The 19,757-nt window shown below is 49.8% G+C and overlaps 2 protein-coding genes across 8 annotated transcripts in view; both read left to right on the top strand.

The window, feature by feature from the left end:
- Positions 1 to 5,965, top strand: part of LOC106970509 (cytochrome b-c1 complex subunit 2, mitochondrial) — a 169,730-nt gene extending 163,765 nt beyond the window's left edge. Inside the window, exon 15 of the mRNA XM_053213618.1 lies at positions 5,954 to 5,965. The gene's annotated coding sequence lies outside the window, so the exon portion shown is untranslated. The remainder of the gene's footprint in view (positions 1 to 5,953) is intronic.
- VWA3A (von Willebrand factor A domain containing 3A) overlaps positions 1 to 16,258 on the top strand; it is a 67,266-nt gene extending 51,008 nt beyond the window's left edge. For 6 of the 7 annotated variants that reach the window (XM_053213616.1, XM_053213617.1, XM_053213612.1 and 3 more), the window contains 14 exons: positions 609 to 679; positions 1,765 to 1,917; positions 3,456 to 3,546; positions 4,469 to 4,579; positions 5,111 to 5,208; positions 6,061 to 6,198; positions 7,347 to 7,455; positions 10,277 to 10,421; positions 11,432 to 11,580; positions 12,018 to 12,165; positions 13,178 to 13,301; positions 14,855 to 14,952; positions 15,144 to 15,209; positions 15,566 to 16,258. In XM_053213616.1, coding sequence (XP_053069591.1) covers positions 609 to 679; positions 1,765 to 1,917; positions 3,456 to 3,546; positions 4,469 to 4,579; positions 5,111 to 5,208; positions 6,061 to 6,198; positions 7,347 to 7,455; positions 10,277 to 10,421; positions 11,432 to 11,580; positions 12,018 to 12,165; positions 13,178 to 13,301; positions 14,855 to 14,952; positions 15,144 to 15,195 — 1,487 coding nt within the window. In that variant the 3' untranslated portion in view covers positions 15,196 to 15,209; positions 15,566 to 16,258. Of the gene's footprint in view, positions 1 to 608; positions 680 to 1,764; positions 1,918 to 3,455; positions 3,547 to 4,468; positions 4,580 to 5,110; positions 5,209 to 6,060; positions 6,199 to 7,346; positions 7,456 to 10,276; positions 10,422 to 11,431; positions 11,581 to 12,017; positions 12,166 to 13,177; positions 13,302 to 14,854; positions 14,953 to 15,143; positions 15,210 to 15,526 lie in introns of all 7 variants that reach the window. The other variant, XM_053213611.1, reaches the window with a different exon arrangement.
- Positions 16,259 to 19,757: the final 3,499 nt, after the last annotated feature.

Below are 19,757 nucleotides of genomic sequence, written 5' to 3' on the forward strand. Positions count from 1 at the left end.
AACAGGACACACTTCTAGAATGGTTATCATATGCCACACACAGTTCCAAGCATTTTGCATGTATTAGTATTGATTGCTCACAATGATCCTCTGAAGTAGGTTATCCCCATTTTACAGATGGGAAAGCTGAGACAGAATCCAAAAGCATGTGGTTAGTAAGTGGTGGAACCAGGACTTGAACCCAGGCAGGCCAACTTCAGAGTCTGTCTTCTTAGTCATTACATTCCAGTCCCTCTCAAATAAGTCACCAATATTCACTACAGACACTAGATAGTTTAATCCTAAGGTGGGTCTTCTTATTCAATGGAATAGCGGGACCATCACTCCTAGCCTGTCCTTCCTCTGGGTGAAGGCAGTCAGCTGGGTGTAAGCCACTGGGTCCCGGGGCCGGCCCCACTACTGGTAACTTCAATGTACCTGCCCATCCCCTTCACCACTGGGTGGGGCTGTGGGGGTGGGGGGTGGGGGACCTGGTCAGCACAGCCCATCAGGACCCCTTCCTGCCCCTTGGGCTCAGGTCACCTCCACACAGCCCTCATGTAAAGAGATACGGACGCTCTCCATGATCTACACCCCTCCTCCATGCTCACGATGTGCCTTGCTTCCAGGTATTTATGAAAGCGATGACATCAATGCCATCGTGTCTGAGATGGAAAAGGCTCTCAACTACTCCCAAAAGGTATGCTTTACGTGTAGGCAAACGACTGCCCTTCTCTATTTGTGCCCTGGGGCTGCCATATAAAGTACCACAAATTAGGTGGCTTAAAGCAATAGACATTTATTCTCTCACCGTTTCAGAGGCTAGAAGTCTGCGATTAAGGTGGTAGAAGGGCCATACTCCTTCTGAGGTCTCTGAGTAGAATCCCTCTGGAGCCCTTCCTAGCTGCCAGTGCTGGTTGGTGTTTAAAAAATTGCACAGGGTGCACCTGGCTGGCTCAGTAGGTTAAGCGTCCGACTTGGACTCAGGTCAGGATCTCACAGTTCATGGGTTTAAGCCCCGCATCGGGCTCTATGCTGATAGCTCAGAGCCTGGAGCTTGCTTTAGATCCTGTGTCTCTTTCCCTCTCTGCCCCTCCTCTGCTTGCGCTCTGTCTTTCTCTGTCCCTCAAAAGTGAATAAACTTAAAAAAAATTTTTTTAATAAAAAAATTTTTAATAAAAATAAAAATTAAATTAAAAATTGCACTGGATACTTGTTAAAAATGGCAAGGAAGGGGGGCACCTGGGTGGCTCAGTCAGTTAAGTGTCCAACTCTTGATATCGGCTCAGGTCATGATCTTGTGGTTCGTGAGTTCACGCCCCTCAGTGAGCTCTATGCTGACATCTCAGAGCCTGGAGCCTGCTTCAGATTCTGTGTCTGTCTGTCTCTCCCTCTCTTCCCGTCCCCACCTCTCTCTCTCTGAAAAATAAACAAACATTAAATTTTTTTTTTTAAATAGCACTTGCCCTAAAAGCATAGTTGGCATGCTTTCTTGGCACGAGGGTTTGGGACCCCAGGGAATTAACTAGCCCAGTGCCTGAGGGATCCCACACCCTACATACATGGGACTTACAATTAATAGTTTTGATCCACAGTGTTTATGGCCCCAGAAACAGGAACCCAGAGGTGCCAATGGACCCAGTCTCTCCTGCTGTGTGTGTGTGTGTGTGTGTGTGTGTGTGTGTGTGTGTGTGTGTTTTGTGCATGTGCACTCTGTCTGTCTGCCCCCTGCTTGGAGGCACACCGTGGCTGGGGTGCTGCTAACCTGCCCAGTCCCCATTGCAGTGTGCCTTACTGGTGTCCTCACTGAAGAACCAGTCTGGGAAAGAAGTGGAAAGCTCAGCCCTCCTGAAAGAAAAACCAAAGATGTTCAAGCAAAGAAGTCAGCCCAGGAAACTCTATTCTTCCAAGCCCACAGCTCCCTCGGTGGCCAGAATGGTTTGACTCCCCTCCCTAATAACACAGCGTGGATTTTGTTGCCACCTTGTCTCCTGGTCTTTCCTAGATCTTAAAATGACCTAGGCCACTCTCCCAGACCCCAGGGCCAGCAGGGTGGGGGCAGGGTGCTCAGTGGTCAATGTCCCGGGGGTACCTCCAGCTCCGCCTCTTCTAGGGGATCTGCTTCTCAGCTCTGGGGGCATCTCTGGCCTCCTCTCCACCCACCTTTGGCTCTGCCTGGCTATCTCAGCTTGATTCCTGTGCCGGGTACTAAGGACTCCATGGAATTGGCGCCCACTGCTACATCTGATGGCTGTAAGGCAGGAGGGCTTATCCTGGAGGGTCTGTTTGGGCAAAGGGTATCTAATGGGCTCCTGCTGCCATGGGAGCCACTGCTGCCCAAGGCTTAGCAGGGGCCTGATAGGACCCTGAGGGTAGACCTGTGCCTGCTAGGGCCTTATCCCCGTCACAGCTGATCCAACCTGTCCTACCTAAAATATCCACCCCACTGCAGAAATCAGAGGGACCTCAGAATGACTCCGGACTCCACAGTGCTTGTGAGCAGAAGCAGCAAATACCTGGAGCTCTTCAGTGTTTCACTGATGGAAAGATCCTTGCAAACATAATGCATTTGTAAAATGAGGGGACCAGTCCAGATCTTGTGTCGCCTACTCTCAGCCCGGGGGCTGCACTTCCAGGAGGTTATGTCCTCACAGGTTCTGCCCTCATTCAAAGAATTCAAGCAGGTTCCAGGAACCAGCCCAGATGCAAATTCTGGGACGAAATCCCGGAGTCTCAGGGGCTGTGTCTTGGGCCTTCGGTGCTTTCCGAGCCAATTCAGAGTGAAGAGGCTTGGGCTGTGCCAAGGCCTCCAAAGAGGCTCCTGGAATGAGGGCCAGGTAGCAGCAGCCAGGCCTTTTTCACAGCAGCTCACCCAGTGGTGTGAGCTGGTTGGTCCAAGGCCCTGGGTAACTCTGTTCAGCCATTGCCACATTGCACTTGTGCCCAGTAATGAAGGACTCCTCCCTTAAAACTGAGATGCCCAAGAAGGCACAGAAGTTACCCAAATGGTTGCTTGTCATGCTAGAGGCCCAAAAATCCCAGTCCTAGGAAGAAGGGCGGTAACTGAAGCAAGTTCTGGCAAATCCCACGGGTAGGCTAGCATGCCCTCCCTCCCTGTTATTAAACACACACACACGCACGCACACAATTTTTCACCTCAAAATCCAGTCGCCTCTGAATCTGCTGCAGGAGATGGGGCAAACATGTCAGAGGAATCGACTCCCATAGGCCCCTCCCTGCATGGCTTCCTAACGGACAGGCTGAGACTGGGGTTTCATCCCAGAATTTGTGAAGGCAGGGGAAGGCGATGCCTCTAGGCTGGCTCCTGGAACCTGGTGGAGTTCTTTGAATGAGGGCAGTGCCCATGTGGGCAGAACCTTCCAGAAACACAGCCCCTGGGATGGGAGTAAGCTACACATGGTCTGGGCCTGCTACAGAGAACAGGCCACTGATAGGAAAGACAGCCTGTTTTCTAGAGCCTTAAAGATGACCGTGACAGAAAGAAGAGCTCCCCCTTGGAAGCTCTGACATGGCGGCCACTTAGTGGCAAAGCAGGCGTCCCACCAGGTAAGCGTGACCGTGCTCAGGCTGGTGGGTAGTGGGGTGGAGGGCATGGCCAAGACATGTATTAATTATAATGGTAACCAAAATGACTGATGATCATGAGTCTTTATCATGTGCTCACCCTTCTGCTAAGATTGTCCCAAGTAAAGCTGACCATAATCAGTCCTGTGTGACAGGTAATCTATTAGTTCCCCATTTCACTGATAAAGAAATTTAGGCCCAAGACTGGCTAAGGATAATGACCAGTGCCAGCTGGTCATGACAGGGCCTCAGTATTTTTATTTAAGTATTCAGCTCATAGAAGCAAGACCATGTATCTTACTAATTTTTTTAAGTTTATAGGGAGGGAGGGAGGGAGGGAGGGGTAGGGGCAGAAAGAGAGGGAGAGAGAATCCCAAGCAGGCTCTGTGCCGCCAGCACAGAGCCTGATGTGGGGCTCGAACTCACGATCGGTGAGATCAAGATGCAAGCCGAGATCAAGAGTCGGATGCTTGACTGACTGAGCCACCTAGGCGCCCCCGTGTATCTTATTTCTAATGTCAAAGACATAGCAGAATGGTTCAGAGCAGAGTTGTGGACTCAGCAAGACCTGGGTAGAATCTTTGCTGTGCCCTTACGGATCCTGGGCCCCACTCACCTTGACTATAAACTGGGGCACGTTGAGGATAAGCTGATACAGGTTATGGAAAGCACTTAGCGCCACGCCTGGCACACATCGGTACTTGGTAAATGGCAGCTTTAGCTGTTGCCGATGCAGGTGAGGCCAGAAGACTTGGGGGTAGTCCCTGAGGACCTCAAGGCCATCTTGGAGGCCTATTTCAAGGGCAGAGCATAGCTGAAATTGACAAGTCTTCCAGACAAGCTGGACAGCGTCACTGAATGACCCCACGAGGCTGCTCCAGCCAACAGGCCAATTTTCCTCCAGCTTCAGCCCAGCCAGTGAAAGAAGGGACAGCAGAATGGAGGAGGAAGACCAAGTGGAGGGAAGCAGAGACGTCTCTCTCACTGTTTTATACGGAGACGGGGAATAACGTGGGTAAGCAGGAGGTTACACAGATATCTGGATGGCCCTGTAAGAACTGTAAGGTCAGCAGGCCCGTGGGTAGGGAGACCCCTCCAGCTGTCCCAGGACGCGGGCAGCAGTGTCTCCGGAGCAGGCGTATCCTGAAACCACTCAGGTCTCCCAGTCCAGGGAAATGGGCGTGCAAGTTCTTGACACCGCTCATCCTCCATCAGAGGCAGTGTCCTCAGCTCTGAGGCTGATTGGGAAATTGGGAAGGGAGTGGAGATGAATGTCCTCGGGTCCCTACCCGCTCCCCCCTACAATTGATTGCTGCAAAATGGTACAAGTCCCCCAGTAACGATTCACTGATGTGTAGAGAGGCGAGGTCCCAATGCTTCCCCTGATCCACCTAACAGCCTCCCTCTACCCTTCAGCAGATTGGCCTAAGGAATTTTCCAGCTGATTTGATTGACAGAGAAATTAAATGCAAAAGGAAGCCAAAGAGGGGAGTGGAGGGGAGAGGGAAGAGAGGTGCACGAGGTAACCTCACTCTGTTTCTCCTAGGCTCGGTCTACAAGAAATACCCTCAAGGAAGGGGAATACAAAGGGTTAGCTCTTCTATCCAGTTGCCCAGGAAGGATGCAGTTTGCTCAAGCCAAGAGGTATTAAGTTCTTGGAACCTGCACACACCCCTCAAGCAATAATCCCTTCCGCCAACCTTCCACTCGTAGGTAGGTGGACATACTTGGACGTGGAGACGCATGTGCTCACAATGGCTGCTTAGTATGGCAGATGGGAAAAGAGTTTAAATAGACCTGTGTTGGAAACCTGGGTCTGCTGCTTCCTAGCTGGGTGACCTTGGGCAAGTCATTTAGCTACACCCAATCTCAGTGTCCCCGTTTGTAAAATGAATCCAGTTGTATATCTGCTAGGATTGATGACTAATTGAAGTATATTTTGGGTAAAGCACTTAGTGGTGTCAGAACCTTCTGGCTGCAGGCAGGACAAATCCCCCTTCTTGTTCATATCCTGAAGATACAAACATTCAATGAGAGTCTCTTTCCACAACCATTCAGTAAGAGTCTGAGCTTGGTTCTGACTGGAGCCTGACTCGATCCTGGAGCCATGCTTGATTGCCGCGAGCCTGCCCGTTCTTGTATCTCTCACCGTGACAAGGAGACAGAGATCACCCTAATTGGTTTAGAGTCTGAACTTCAGACTAGTCATGGCTTTCCACTCAAATTTTGTGGGAAAGAGTTGAAATGACTATTGGACAAGCAACAGCGTCCACCAGACTAGAAAGTAGCAGGTTCCCTGTTGCCGGTATTTCTTGTGCATCTCTCCCCAGTGCAGGGGAAGGAATCTACATGCCCTGGGTGCTCCATGAAGACCTAGAAACCCCACACTGCAAACACGAGACAGATTTCAAATACAACGTTTTAATAGATGAGTCAGACCATCATTCAATTAAGCCTACATTACCCAAGATAATAGTTCTTTCTTTTATTCTAAAGTGGGTAGCAAATTATGGGCTCAAAAAACTGAGGATGGAAATCTCCAGATACATTGGTCCCAGCTGCACTCATCAGAAGTCAGCCCAGGGGCTGGTGTCAGCCAAATACTGCAACATCCTGCCCAGTATAGAGATCAATGTAAGTCATGGTTTTTGTTGCTATTGTTTCCTTTCTCCCACCTCCTGCCTGTGATCAGCTTCAAATGGCACAATGTGTTGGTGAGAACTCCATGTGAATGTACATGGCTTCTCTTCCTGCTTCTATCCAAAACTGGGACTGTTCTTGGCACATAGGGATGCAGATACTGTTGGAAGATAAGTCAACTCCTTAGGGTGCCTGACACCATCTTCCAGAGCTAGAAGGGCTCCATGGAGTGAGAATTAGAAATAGTTGCTGAGGGGGGCGCCTGGATGGCTCAATCGGTTGATTCTTGATTTTGACTCTGGTCATGATCCCAGAGTCGTGGGATCGAGCCCCTCAAGGAGCCTGCTTAAGATTTTCTCTCTCTCCTTCTCCCTCTACTCCTTCCCCCTGCTCTTTCTCTCTCTGTCTCTAAAATAAAAATTTATAAAAACCACACACACACAAAATAGTTGCTGAGAATAGGGTACTGGCTGAAGAACTCAGCAGAACTCTGTACCCCAATATTGCTGATGATTCTGTTAAGATGGGGAGCATCAGGGGGTTCCCTCCTCCCCTGGGGGAGGTGAGAGTGTTTTCTAGTTTCTAGTTTGGGGATAATTTTTTCATTGCTAAAACACTGGAACAAGTAAATTTAGTACAAATGAAAACTGAATCATGCTGTTTTTATTTTTGTTTTTGGAAGACCCCATTTTCTATCCTTGCCATTTTATGTGACGTTATTGATGTTAGGGGAAACTAGAAAGCCAAAAGTAGCCACCAAATGCAAAATTATTCACCAGAAGGATTTTATGGGGGTTTTATCATGCCGTCCCCTTCTCCATCTAAGGTCATCTTTTAGTTTGACATTTATGGACTTCCCATCCTACCATGAAGTGTTTTCTAATTTAAAATTTAGAGATGCTATGTTTTTTATTATTTCAGTGACCACATGTGCCACAAAACCATCATCACAATTCCCCTACTCCTTCTAGAACCATAAATCTAGTAGTTTGGTCAAAGAAAAAGCCTTTAAGCAAATATATATATGCCTAATAGAGGTTTTTGGAAATTATTAACCACAACCAACTAAACTATTTAAGGAGATGATGGGGACATGAAGAAAGCTGATGGGGCAAAGTTTGCCTTGGCTTGTCTTAATCCAGGGGGTGGTGAGACATATCCAGTGGACGCCCAGGGAAATGGAAGCATACATCACATGTCTGGAGAAGGTGATGAGGCGCTATGTCCAGAGGCTGCAGTGGCTGCTGTCTGGTGAGCCTGCCTGCTGTCCTGGAGGGTGGAGGGGCATGAGGGGAAGTGCAAGGTCAACCCAGGGATGAGGGTCAGTCCTTCCCAGACCAGGTGCACAGGTCAGGGATGAGGCCAGGAAGGTCATCCAGCTACAACATGATTTCTGGATTCCAAGGTCAGGCAAGGTGCCGGATGACAGGGAGGTGGAGCATGGGCCGGTGGGCACCAGAAGGGAACCAGGCCTGTCCAGGCCCACCCTGCAAGGCCATGTCCCGCCCCTTGCCTTCCTGGATGTGACTGAGGGGCTTTCTCTCAAGAGGCTCAATTCAACATTGATTTGACCCCCATAGAACTTGTCTACAAAGGCAGAAATGAGAGGAAGTCCTGACAGAGAAGAATCCCCTGTTCTTCTTTACAGAGGGCACCAAGGCCCCTCCAGGGCAGGTGGACAGCAGGGCTGGCCCAGGAGAGCCAGGCTCACACCCTAGAGGAGGGTGGGCTGGAGATCAAGAGACGGCCGGAAGCATCAAGTTCAAGAGGCCAGGCAGATAGTCGGAGCTGGACAGGAGAGTGTTTAGGCTTTGGGGCCTGGAGGGTTCCTGGGACAACAGGAGGAAGGAGGGAGGGAGGCTTTTATAGAGGTCCCTATGTGGGATCCTCAGGGTCCCACACAGATTCATTAGATCCAGTCCTCTGCAGTAGAACCTGGTAAAACAGACCATGTGCAGTGGGGTATAGTGATGACTGCTGCTTTCCAAAGCCTCCGGAGGGCGCTGCCAGAGCCACGTGTAGTCGTTGTGTCAGAGGCTGACACAGGGGCAAAGAGGTTGTGTGCCTCTCTCCGATTGCAATGCATGTTTGCTGCTGGGAAGGGTGTGAAGATCAGCAATGCTGCCACCCCAGTGCCACCCAGTACTTCAAAACACCACCAACACTTCCAAACCCAGGGCTGCTTCACTTATTCACTCGTTCATTATTCAACAAATGTGTGTTGCTCTCCCGCCAGGTGCTGGGGAGGTGGTGGAAGGCAACACCCTGAGCTCGTGGAGCATGTGGTCTAGGAGACAGACGTGAACCAAAGAGTCCCACAGACAAGTCTAATGTCACAACGGTGACGTGTGTAGGGAGGAGATAGGCATGGGCAGTGAGAGCCTCTAAGAGGGGCAGCGGGCCTGGATAGGAAAATCACAGGAGGCTTCCCTGAGGAGCCAAGATCTGAAGAGTGAATAGATGTTACCTGGGCAAAGAGAGAAACGACAGGCATGTCTGAGGTGCTGGGGGCTGGGGGGGGGGGGGGGGCGGGGGTCGGTGCTGAGTATAAGGACTAAAAGGAAGCCTGTGTGGCTGAGGACGAGGGAGAGTAAGAATGAGACCATCCCAGAGAGATGAGGCCATGCCCAGTCTTTGTCCTTTATCCTAAGAGCAATCGAAGCCACTAAATGTTTTAAATAAGGGGGAAATGATCAAGTTAGCATTGGCAATAATCGCCCTGGTTCTGCATGGAATACAAATTGTTGAGGGGAAAGAGCTCGTAGTAGCCCGGGTGAAAGACTGGGCTAGCTGGAAGAGGTGGGGATGGTAGAGATGGACGGAGCAGGCAGAGTCAGAGAGATGCAGGAGGTCTAAACGACGGGGCTTGGTGGCTCGCACTGTTTCCACCATCTGGTTCCTAAGACGGATCGGCCAGCTGTTTGCAGTTGGAGTTTCCTCGACTCAACTGGCTGGCTGGCCATCTTCATGGAACGCCGCCCATGCCTCAGGATGGCCCCTCTCTTGTCATGTGGACATGAGCACAGCCAGGGAACACCCCAGATGAGTCCTGGAAGGTTCCTGGCCAGTGGGTCCAGCCAGCTCAGTCCATCTTTTCCTGGAAAGCAGCCGATCTCTTCTGTGGCAGTTTTTCCATTTTTTTCTACGACTGCCTCCAGGAAGGTCGCTGAGGCGTGATTCAAGAACGCTGGATGCGTTGTCTTCTGTTCTTCGGCTTTCCCCTGGGTCACTTCTGTATTTAGCCTCGTGAAACTAAAGGCTAGGGTTAGTGGTTGTCTGACTAAAGTGTGGGTTGGAGGACATGGGTTTCTCAGTGGTCACTGCCAGTCTGTGTGACCCTGGCAAGGGTCTCCATCCCAGTCCTCCTGATTCCTTCCACAGTCTTTCTCTCTGTCCTTGAGCATGCCATGCTCCTCTCCTCTGGCCCAGGCTTGCCCAGGCTGTTCCTTCCACACCTTCACCTCTTTCCTCCGCTGGCTGCCCATCCTGCAGTGGTAGCTCACCCACCAAACTCAGATTCTTCCCACTACTGCTCTGTCATGACCCTCGGAGAGCCATAGCTGTGGATTTAACATCTGTCTTGCCTGCCCAACTCTCAGCTCCAGGAGGCCAGGCAGCCTCTCTCCATCACACTTTGCACAGTGCCGGGCTCCGCTGATGTCTGTTGACCAGCTGACGGACTCCGTGCTCCATAACATCTTTTCCAGCCCCAAACAATACCGTAACACCACTTAGTCCAGGCGCTTAACTGTAGGGATGAGGAAACTCAGGCCAGAGTGGTTACAACCTCTTGTGCAGGTGATCACAGATCACAGGCAAAGACACAGCTGAAACTGTGATGTCCCAAAGCCCAGGCCACTGACCGGCTCTGCCCTTGGACAACTGACGCCCCTCACCCCTCGACAACATCACAAAGGCCATCTCCCAGTGGGCTAACATCTGATTGTTGACCAGTGAGGCAACAGGTGTATTTGGTAGACCTTGTATTTGATAGCTGCCGCGAGAAAAACCAGCAGTGGCAGGAGCGACCCCTCACTCCTTCCCTGCCTCTGCCCCCACGCCCTCGGAGCAGGGAGCCGCCGATTATTTGGCACCATTTTGGAGAGCAAAGTGTGCATCCTGGTGGACACGTCGGGATCCATGGGCCCCTACCTGCAGCAGGTGAAGACGGAGCTGATTCTGCTGATTTGGGAACAGCTGCGCAAGCACTGTGACAGGTGAGAGGCAGGGGGCGAGTGGGTGTGGGGCAGGAAGCGCTGTAACAGGTGAGAGGGAAGGGGGTGAGTGGCTGTGAGGCAAGAAGATCAAAGGGGAAGTTCATTGGGCTTCCCTCCTCACCGCTCACAAGCCTGGAGCTGTAGCTTATTTGAGCAGTAACACTGCATCCTGTTGCAGAAATAAAGCAGCCTTTAGAAATCCATCTCTGGCCCAGGGACCATTGCAAACAGAGCAAAGGAACCAGCAGGTGGCCTTCAATTGTAGATTTCAGCTGAACTTGATTTTTTAAAAATTTTTTTTAACATTTATTTATTTTTGAGACAGAGAGAGACAGAGCACGAACGGGGGAGGGTCAGAGAGAGAGGGAGACACAGAATCTGAAACAGGCTCCAAGCTCTGGGCTGTCAGCACAGAGCCCGGCGTGGGGCTCTAACTCACAGACCGCGAGATCATGACCTGAGCTGAAGTGGGACGCTCAACCGACTGAGCCACCCAGGCGCCCCTCAACTTGATTTTTTAAGAGATTGGGGTTTGGGGTTGTTTTCTCTACCCAGAAAAATTGACCCTGGGAGACAGTAGGAGACTGGTCCTAGACTGGGACTCATCCTTGCCTTAATAACAGTAAACATTTATTGAGCACTTGCTGTGTGCCAAGCACTTTATGTGCATGATTTCATTCAATCCTCACAGTGCCCCAATGAGGTATTTCCATTATTATCCCCAATTTTCAGAAAAGGAAATTAGGGCTTAGAGAGGTTAAGCAATTTGCCAGAGATCACATGACCTGTAAGTGGCACAGAGGTGGGGTGCCGATCTATTTCATCTGCATCTAGAATCATCATCGCGCACCTCCTCCTTCTCATTCTCCCCGAGGGGCCCTGGGGCTCGATGTAGGGTCTTGACACTGATAGGCTTGCATGGTCCTCACAGAGGTTACTTCACCCAGGCATCTTCTAACCCATCTCTTTCACCTTCTCTCTGCCCCTACCTTTTCCACTCCCCTCCCCAGGTTTAACCTGCTCAGCTTTGCGGAGGACCTACAGCTGTGGAGGGACACTCTGGTGGAGACCACAGATGCAGCCTGTCACGAGGCTATGCAGTGGGTGACCCACCTGCGTGCTCAGGGGAGCACCTCAGTCTTGCAAGCATTACTGGCAAGTTCTGCCCCCGAGCCCGACTCCGTAGCAAAACAGAAATACCATCACCCCTTCTACCGATCCCGCATTATGCTTTCAAATTACAAAGAGCACTTTTAGATCTATGAAGTGTTACTTTATCTCATTGTCCCGACAACCTGGTGAGAAAGTGGTCCTCGTTCTCACTTTAGAGTTGAAGGCACAGAGGTTCAGAGAGGTTAAGTGAGTTGCTGGGGTTAACCAGCCCAGAAGTGCGCCATGCTTTCTCCTAGACCTTGGCAGCTTCCTTGGTCTGTGATAGCTGAAAGCGGGGAGGGGAGGGTCTCTCACTCTAAATGGACAAGTCAGTGGGATCCAATCAGAGCTATTTCCCTTGGGGACAGCAGGCAATTCGTTTTTGCCCTTCCTGGTTAGTGCCTAGCCCTGAGCCGGACCACCCTCCGGCTCTCTTTCAGAAAGCCTTCAGTTTTCACGATGTGGAAGGATTGTACCTCCTGACCGACGGGAAGCCAGATACAAGCTGCAGCCTTATTCTGAATGAAGTCCAAAGACTCAAGGAGGAAAGAGATCTGAAACTGCACACCATTTCCCTGAACTGCTCAGGCAGGTGGGCAAGAAGGAGCAGGGGCTGAGCTGTACGCCTTTTCCCACGGCTGCGTGTGTGAGGTACACATGTGAGCAGCTGGCCCAGTCCAGGGCCTCACTTTAGATCCCAATCTCTCCGGGGCCCAACTCTGAGTGAGAAATGAGGAGGGTGCAGGCAGGCATTACATCAGAGTGAAAGCCCTCCCTCCACCTCCAGCTTGCCCCTCTCAGGCACCGCAGTCCAGACTTTCTCCAGTATGAGAATGGATTTGCGTCCATTCCCACGGTCACGTGTGGTCTTCGCCCTCCCGATCTTTCTCAGAGCACATTTGTGAAAATTGATGGGAAAAACGTTTAACGTAGCATTGCCACGGTTATTTTTTTATAAACGATCACCGCAGAGGAACATGTGTTGGAAAAGAGAGATTCTGCTCCTTCAGAAAAAGACTTGAATGTTTTTGGCGAAACTGTGATTACTTTGGTGAATTTTTTTTTAATGTTTATTTTTGAGAGAGACAGAGAGAGAGTGAACGGGGAAGGGGCAGAGAGAGAGGGAGACACAGAATCTGAAGCAGGCTCCAGGCTCTGAGCGGGGCTCAAACTTAGAATGGTGAGATCGTGACCTGAGCCAAAGTCAGACACTTAACCGACTAAGCCCCCCAGGCGCCCCGCTTTGGTGCATATTTGATCTGTCTAAACCACGAGCTTCATAAAGGCCACGCTTGTGTCCCTGCCAGCCCCAACACGTAGTAGCAGGTACTGGCTCCGTGTGCAATTAAGGAACATGTGCTGGCTGTGTGCTTTCCCACTAGCTGGCGACCCTGAAGCAGGGAATCTGCTTCGTGCAGCAGCTGCCTCGCCCATAAACTGACGGGGGTGGGCTTGGTGATGCCAACGTGGTCTCAGTGGCACAGGGCCTCAGGGTCCAGGGCCCACTGCCGCACAGACTTAAGCTCCCCACAGGCTAGTGGTGCAGAGGGAACTTGCCTGGCCGGTCAGAGGGCCGGCCTCAGAACATCTGTTCTCCCAACTAGGGCGGCGGTTGACTTCCTGAGAAATCTAGCCTCCCTCACGGGGGCCCGCTATCACTGCCCTGTTGATGAGGACACACTCTTCAAAATCCACGGCCTGCTGACCAAGGGCTTCATGGACGAAAGGGTAGGTTGTGGAGCGACTGAGTGAGGTCTGTTCAGATGTCTCGATATAACGTCATTCCCCCCTACCTGAAAAGATCTCTGCTTCTCTTGTGAGAATACAAAGTATTGGCTAGAAAGGGCTGTGTTTCCCTGCTGCTCTTCCTCGAGGCTGGCTCTCCTCGGAGTGGGAAAGCAACAGAGCTTGGAGGTGTTATTTATTTAGTCAATCAATCAATCAATCAATCTCTACACCCAACCACCCAATACGGGGCTTGAACTCACAACCCTGAGATTAAGAGTCACATTCTTTGCCTACAGAGTCAGCCAGGTGCCCGTGGAGGTGTTATTTACTAACAGAACAGTTCACATTCATTGCACTTACTTGTGCAGGTCCATTGCTTTATACAGACTACCCCTTTCAATCCCCTTAACCACTATTATACCCATTAAACAGATGAATAAATAGGCTCAGTAAGGAACAGGAATACACCTAAAGCCATAGCAAATGGTAAAGTCAGCCCAGACACTCATGCTCTTAACCTCTTTGCTATAAGTCCTGCTTATTTCTGTGTCCCTGTGTTCAATTCATTGAAACACAGATATTCAAATGATCTAAGTAATAAATCTGGTAAAGTCACAGTTTCTATCACACATGCCAGATATGAGAATGCCAAAGATCCTCTCCCAGTCTGACTGAAAAGCTAGGCACGTGTTTATACCTTTTGGGAGCATGGTGCTCTCAGAACATTTTCAAGGCAACAAATCATCACGTAAGACAACCAACCAGAATTCCAGAACCTCTTTTTGGAGGTTAAAGATGACTGCCACAGGACATGGCCTAATTTGTGAGGTCAAGTGCTTTGCAGGACTCCTTCGTTCAAATACATCTTCTAGGGATAAATACTACAAATAGTTCAGAGAACAGAACAAGTGACAGTAAGAAAAATTCACCCGTCCTTATAACCCAGGAAAACAAACTTGACAGTGTTGCAAAAGTCCTCAGTTTGATGCCACAAAAAATCAGGTTCTATGAATAGCCTCCAGATGCAGAATGGGATCATTCCTCTCCTGCTGCGAAGGGCAGAGGGAGCCTCTTTCTTTCGTACATTCTCTTGCTGATCGTGAGCCCTTGTGTCTCTAACTCTAGCCTCTGGAATTCCACTGGCTGACACAAGAGAAAAGCTGCCTGTGCAGCTGTTTTACTAGAAGCAATAGGGAAAGGGCAGAATAGATCTCACTGGGTAACAGATAAGGAGCATGTTCCACTTCTGTTCTACTGAGAAGAGAGGCGCCGACTGCCATGAAGTCCAATGAACACCTTGGTTCACCACTACCCACTCCGCTGACTCTCAGACCCCTTACCTCAAAGTGTTCCACTTGCAAAGTAGCTACCTTGGCAGGTGGTGAGCTCCTTGTCTCTGGAGGTATGCAAACCGAGGCCCACAGATTGCCTGCACTGGGTGGGAGGCTGCATTTGATTAGGTCTAATTTTTTTTTTTCCCTGAGATTTTGGATTTTCAGGTTGCACCCAGTCATTGAATGGATCTAATTTCACACTCATTTCCCCTTTCCAAGGACCCCGTATTGCCACTATTTGAAGGAGATGATTTGAGAAGATTGGCCCAGGAGATCACCAAGGCCAGAAGCTTCCTCTGGAAGGCCCAATCCTTCAGGTATGCCCTTCGAGCAGCCCCTCACACCTGCCTCGTGGCTCTAGCCCACCCAGACCCTGGGCCTCATCGAGACTTGGGCCCACCCTGCTGATGGCACAGCCTTCCTGCAAGAGCTCCTGCCTGCTTCTCCCCATCAGGCCCAGAAATCTGGGCGTCAGGGGGACCTCCTCGCTTCATCTCCTGTCCACTAGGTCTCAACTCCAGAAGAAAAACAACACAGAACCAAATGTCACTCTTTTCTAGAGAAGGGTTCTCAGGTAAGAGGAGGTGATGAGCTCTCTGCCTCGTAAGTATCCACCAAGGACGAGGCAGCATGCTCAGTGTCATGGGTAGTAGTAACTATGGGGAGGGAGGGAGGGATTGGAAATAATGACTCCTCTAAATTGAAAGGCCGTCTTACAAATAATCACTCGCTCAGCACACAATGGCCCTGAGGGTGAGGTATCCTAGAAAGCTGTAACCCAGAGTTCATCCCCAGGAAACATGATCCCAGGCACCGGGGCTCTCTGGAAGCTGAGGGAGGGAAGGCTCTGACATCTCAGGTCCACTTTAATGTTCCTGCCCTGTCCCCCAGCACACCCTACACTCCAGCCACAAAATTATCACTCGCTAGGAAGCCTTGCACCAAGCCCTGCCTGGAAACGCCCTTCTTACCACCCTCTGCCTGGTGACTCCTGCTCATCCATCAAGGCACAACTCATATGGCATCAGCTCCACTGTGAAGATGTCCCTGGGACCCATCAAGAGCTGGGAGCCTCCAGCCTTCCTCCCACTGCATCCAGACCAAACATCTGTTTTCACGGCAGTGACACTTAGCATTTATGATGCCTAGCACTCCATACCATGCTTCCTTACTCCCTTTGCCAACTCTTTTTCTTGGCTGTGAGCTCCCCCAGAATGAGGCTGGTGTCCTAGGTCCCCAGAACCTGCCACAGGGGCAGACGTAGTAAACTGTGAGCATCCAGCTTAGCTGTGGGAGTCCAGCTCTGGAAACCAGCCAGAGCATGTTATTTCTGCCCTGGTCCCCTCACCCTCTGCTTCCCACCACCCTGGTCCAGGGGGGGTGATGCAGATTCACCATCAGCCCATCTTGGGAACAAAAACCAGTGAGCCTTACCACCTGCCCCCTACCTGTTCAACCAAACTGAATTAAGGTCTGCCCTGCTCAAGCGGGTGAAAATTGGATTGAGTCCACTGGGCCCGGCCCTGCTGTGTACATATGAAATGACTGTCTCGTGTATTATGTGGTCTGATTTCCTGAGATGAGAAAAAATTGCTTTTATTTAATTAAATAGAATCAAAATGACTTTTAAGCTGAAGTGATGCTTTGTGTGTGTATGTAAATTTTTGGTGATATAAAATGCTAGTAAAAGACTAATATGCACGGGCACCTGGTAGCTCAGTCAGTTGAGCGTCCGACTTCGGCTTAGGTCATGATGTCATGTTTCATGAGTTGGAGCCCCAGGTTGAGGTTGCTGCTGTCAGTGCATAGAGCCGGCTTCTGGTCCCCCTCTCTATCGGGGGGGGGGGTCCCCCTCCCCCACATGGGTGCATGCACTCTCTCTCTCTCTCAAAAATACATAAAACTTTTTTTTAAAAGACTCATGCAGAATATATGAAGAATTCCAAATCAATAAGAAACAGAGAAATATCCTAATGTTTTGAAATGGACAAAACACTCAAACAGGTGCAAATAGACAATAGGTATATGAAAAGGTGCTCAACAGGCTTACCCATCAGTGACATGCAGATTAAAACCACGATAGGGGTGCCTGGGTGGCTCAGTTGGTTGAACATCCAGCTCTTGATTTTGGCTCAGGTGATGATCTCACAGTTTGTGGGTTCGAGCACTGCGTCAGACTCTGTGCTGACAGTGTGGAGCCTGCTTGAGATTTTCTGTCTCTCTCCTTCTCTATCTGCCCGTCCCCTGCTCATGCTATCTCATAATAAACAAGCTTAAAAAACAAAACCCTTAATGATATACCACTGCATGCCCACCAGAATGTCAAAAAGTAAAAAGACTGACAGTATCAAGATACAGAGCAGCTAGAACTCTCCGGTGTTGCTGGGATGGGGACCCCACCCAGTGGATTGCCGACCTAGCAATTCTGCTCCAAGAGAAACAGTTGCATACATTCCATAAAAGACATACACAAGAATGTCTTCACAACAACTTTATTCATAAGAGCCCCAAATTGGAAACTACCTAAATGTCCTACCAATGCTAGAATGGACAAATAAATTGTGACACATTTGTACATTTGTACAGTTTGATACATTTATGATACATTTGTACATATGTACAGTGTACATTTCTACATATCCATTTCAAAAATAGTTCAGTAGGGGCCCCTGGGTGGCTCAGTCGCGTAAGCGTCTGACTTCCACTTCAGCTCAGGGGTCTCCTCCACATCCCGCCCTGTGCTGACAGCTCAGAGCATGGAGCCTGCTTTGGATTCTTTGTCTCCCTCTCCCTCTGCCCCTTCCCCACTTGTGCTCTGTCTTTCTCTCTTTCTCTCTCAAAAATAAACATTAAAAAAAAGGTTGTTTTTTTTTTTTTTAACATTTATTCATTTTCGAAAGACAGAGAGCAAACGGGGGAGACACAGAATCCAAAGCAGTCTCCAGGCTCTGAGCTGTCAGACGCGGGGCTTGAACTCACAGACCGCGAAATCATGACCTGAGCCGAAGTCGGCTGCTTAACCGACTGAGCCACCCAGGCACTCCCAAAAAAGTTTTTTAAATAGCTCAGTAGGTTAAGTGCCTGACTCTTGATTGCTGCTCAGGTCATGACTTCATGGTCCTGAGATCAAGCCCCACATTGGGCTCTTGCTGGGTGTGGAGCCTGCTTAAGATTCTGTATCTCCCTCTCCCTCTGCCCTTCCCCCCTACCTTTCTCTAAAAATATAAATAAATAAACAAATAAATAATAATATAAATAATTAGATAATGAGCTATAACTGCTTTCAAAAATATACATCCATCTCATGATCAGTGTCAGGCAAAAGAAAAATACATAGTAATTCTATTTATATGAAGTTCAGGAACAAGCAAAACTCTTGTTGGCAACAAAAGTCAGAATAGTGACTGTGAGAGTCATACTGGGGACGTTTGAAGTGCTGGAAATATTCTATATCTTCCTCTAGGCAAAGTTGTAAACTTCAAGGTGTTTCCAAAAAAACCCCCACAGTTCACTAAGGCTTGACAAGCCCAGGCTTTGGCCAGGCTCGGTGCTGGGCTCAGGGAGGCAGCAGTGACCATAACCCCTGCCCCAATGGATCTCAGTCTGGTCACTCTCTCGGATAGCTGCCGTTTCACTCACCTCTACAAACAGAGAAAATGGCCTGTGGTATTTCTATCACTTTGCTAGTGTTACTGTAACAAAGTACCACAAACTGAGTGGCTGAAACAACAGGAATGTATTGTTTCCAGTTCAGGAGGCTGCAAGTCCGAGTTTAAAGGACCGGCAGAACTCCAAACTTCACATGATGCTCTGCCTGTGTGCATGTGTGTGTCCAAATTTCTGGCTTTCATGAGGACACCGGTCATAATGGACCAGGCCCTACTCTGTATTACTTATCTTTAATTACATATGAGATGACTCTATTTCCAAGGCCACACTCTGAAGTACTGGGTGGTTAGGACTTCAATATGTGGATTTGAGGGGCCAAGGAGGTATACAATTCAACTCATAACTATTGTATCGTAAACTATGCTGTTATCAGGACTACAGCCGCCAGCCGGACCTGGGGATAGGAGTCCTGTGGCCCTGAAGGTGGGAGAGGACAGGCTGGTTTTGGTAAACGGAATGATGCACACAGTTTGGATGTGGTTGGGGAAGCGGTGAAGCACAGGACCCGGGTGTGAACCCCAACCTCTCATATAATGATAACCCCTACCGTTGGTTGAGCCCTGACTGGGCAGGCACCATACTGTTGGTATATACCTTGTGTGCCCCAAGCCCAACAACGTCACAGCCGTACAGCACACACAATTTCAGTTTGTGGATGAGGAAACTGAGCCTTGTAGCTGCCCAAAGACACGTAGCAAGAAAGTGGCAAAGCCAAGATTTAACGCCAGGGCTGACTCCATGGCCTTCTTCCACCAGGCTTTGAAGCCTCTTTTCATCTCTCTGAACCTGTTCCCCTGACTCTAAAATTGGGCCAAGACAGAGTTGTGAGGATTAAGCAAGCAAGATACCTTACCACCTGGCACCTGGCATGTTCTGCCTAAGATTTTCTTTTCTCTTTCCCACACCCACCTATACCCACGGAGGAGGCTCCAACGGGCGAAGACTTCCCAGTAGCCTCTTCAGACCAAAGTAACCAGGTGTCGGTGGCATTTGGGGCTCAGAGTCGGCCCTCAGAAGCACCAGCTGCCGGGCACATGCCTTCCCCTCTGTCACTGCGCCTTGCAAATGGGTTTTCCAGGGATGGTGTGATCCAGCTGGTCCTCAGCGTAAGGGAAGGACCAGCACTGAAGAAGCACCCCTAAACGCGGAATGACCCCCCCCCCAAGAACAGATGAACCCAGAAATGGGTGGAGGAATGCAAGGAAGGAAGGGGAAAGAGATGGGTGGACAGGAGGCAAGAAAGATACATGGAACGAATTAGATGGATGGAAGGCTGGATGGATAAGGTGGAAGGATGGAATGACGGACGGACGGATGGATGGATGGATAAGATGAATAGATGAGTGGACAAAAATAGCAAAAACAAAATTGTGTGGGAAGATGGATGAAGAGACAACGAGGTGGATGAAGAACAGGTGAGATGATGAACAGGTGGACGAGGAAGAAGGCAGGG

This window comes from Acinonyx jubatus, chromosome E3 (assembly GCF_027475565.1).
Source record: "Acinonyx jubatus isolate Ajub_Pintada_27869175 chromosome E3, VMU_Ajub_asm_v1.0, whole genome shotgun sequence".
Classification (NCBI taxonomy): Eukaryota; Metazoa; Chordata; class Mammalia; order Carnivora; family Felidae; genus Acinonyx; species Acinonyx jubatus.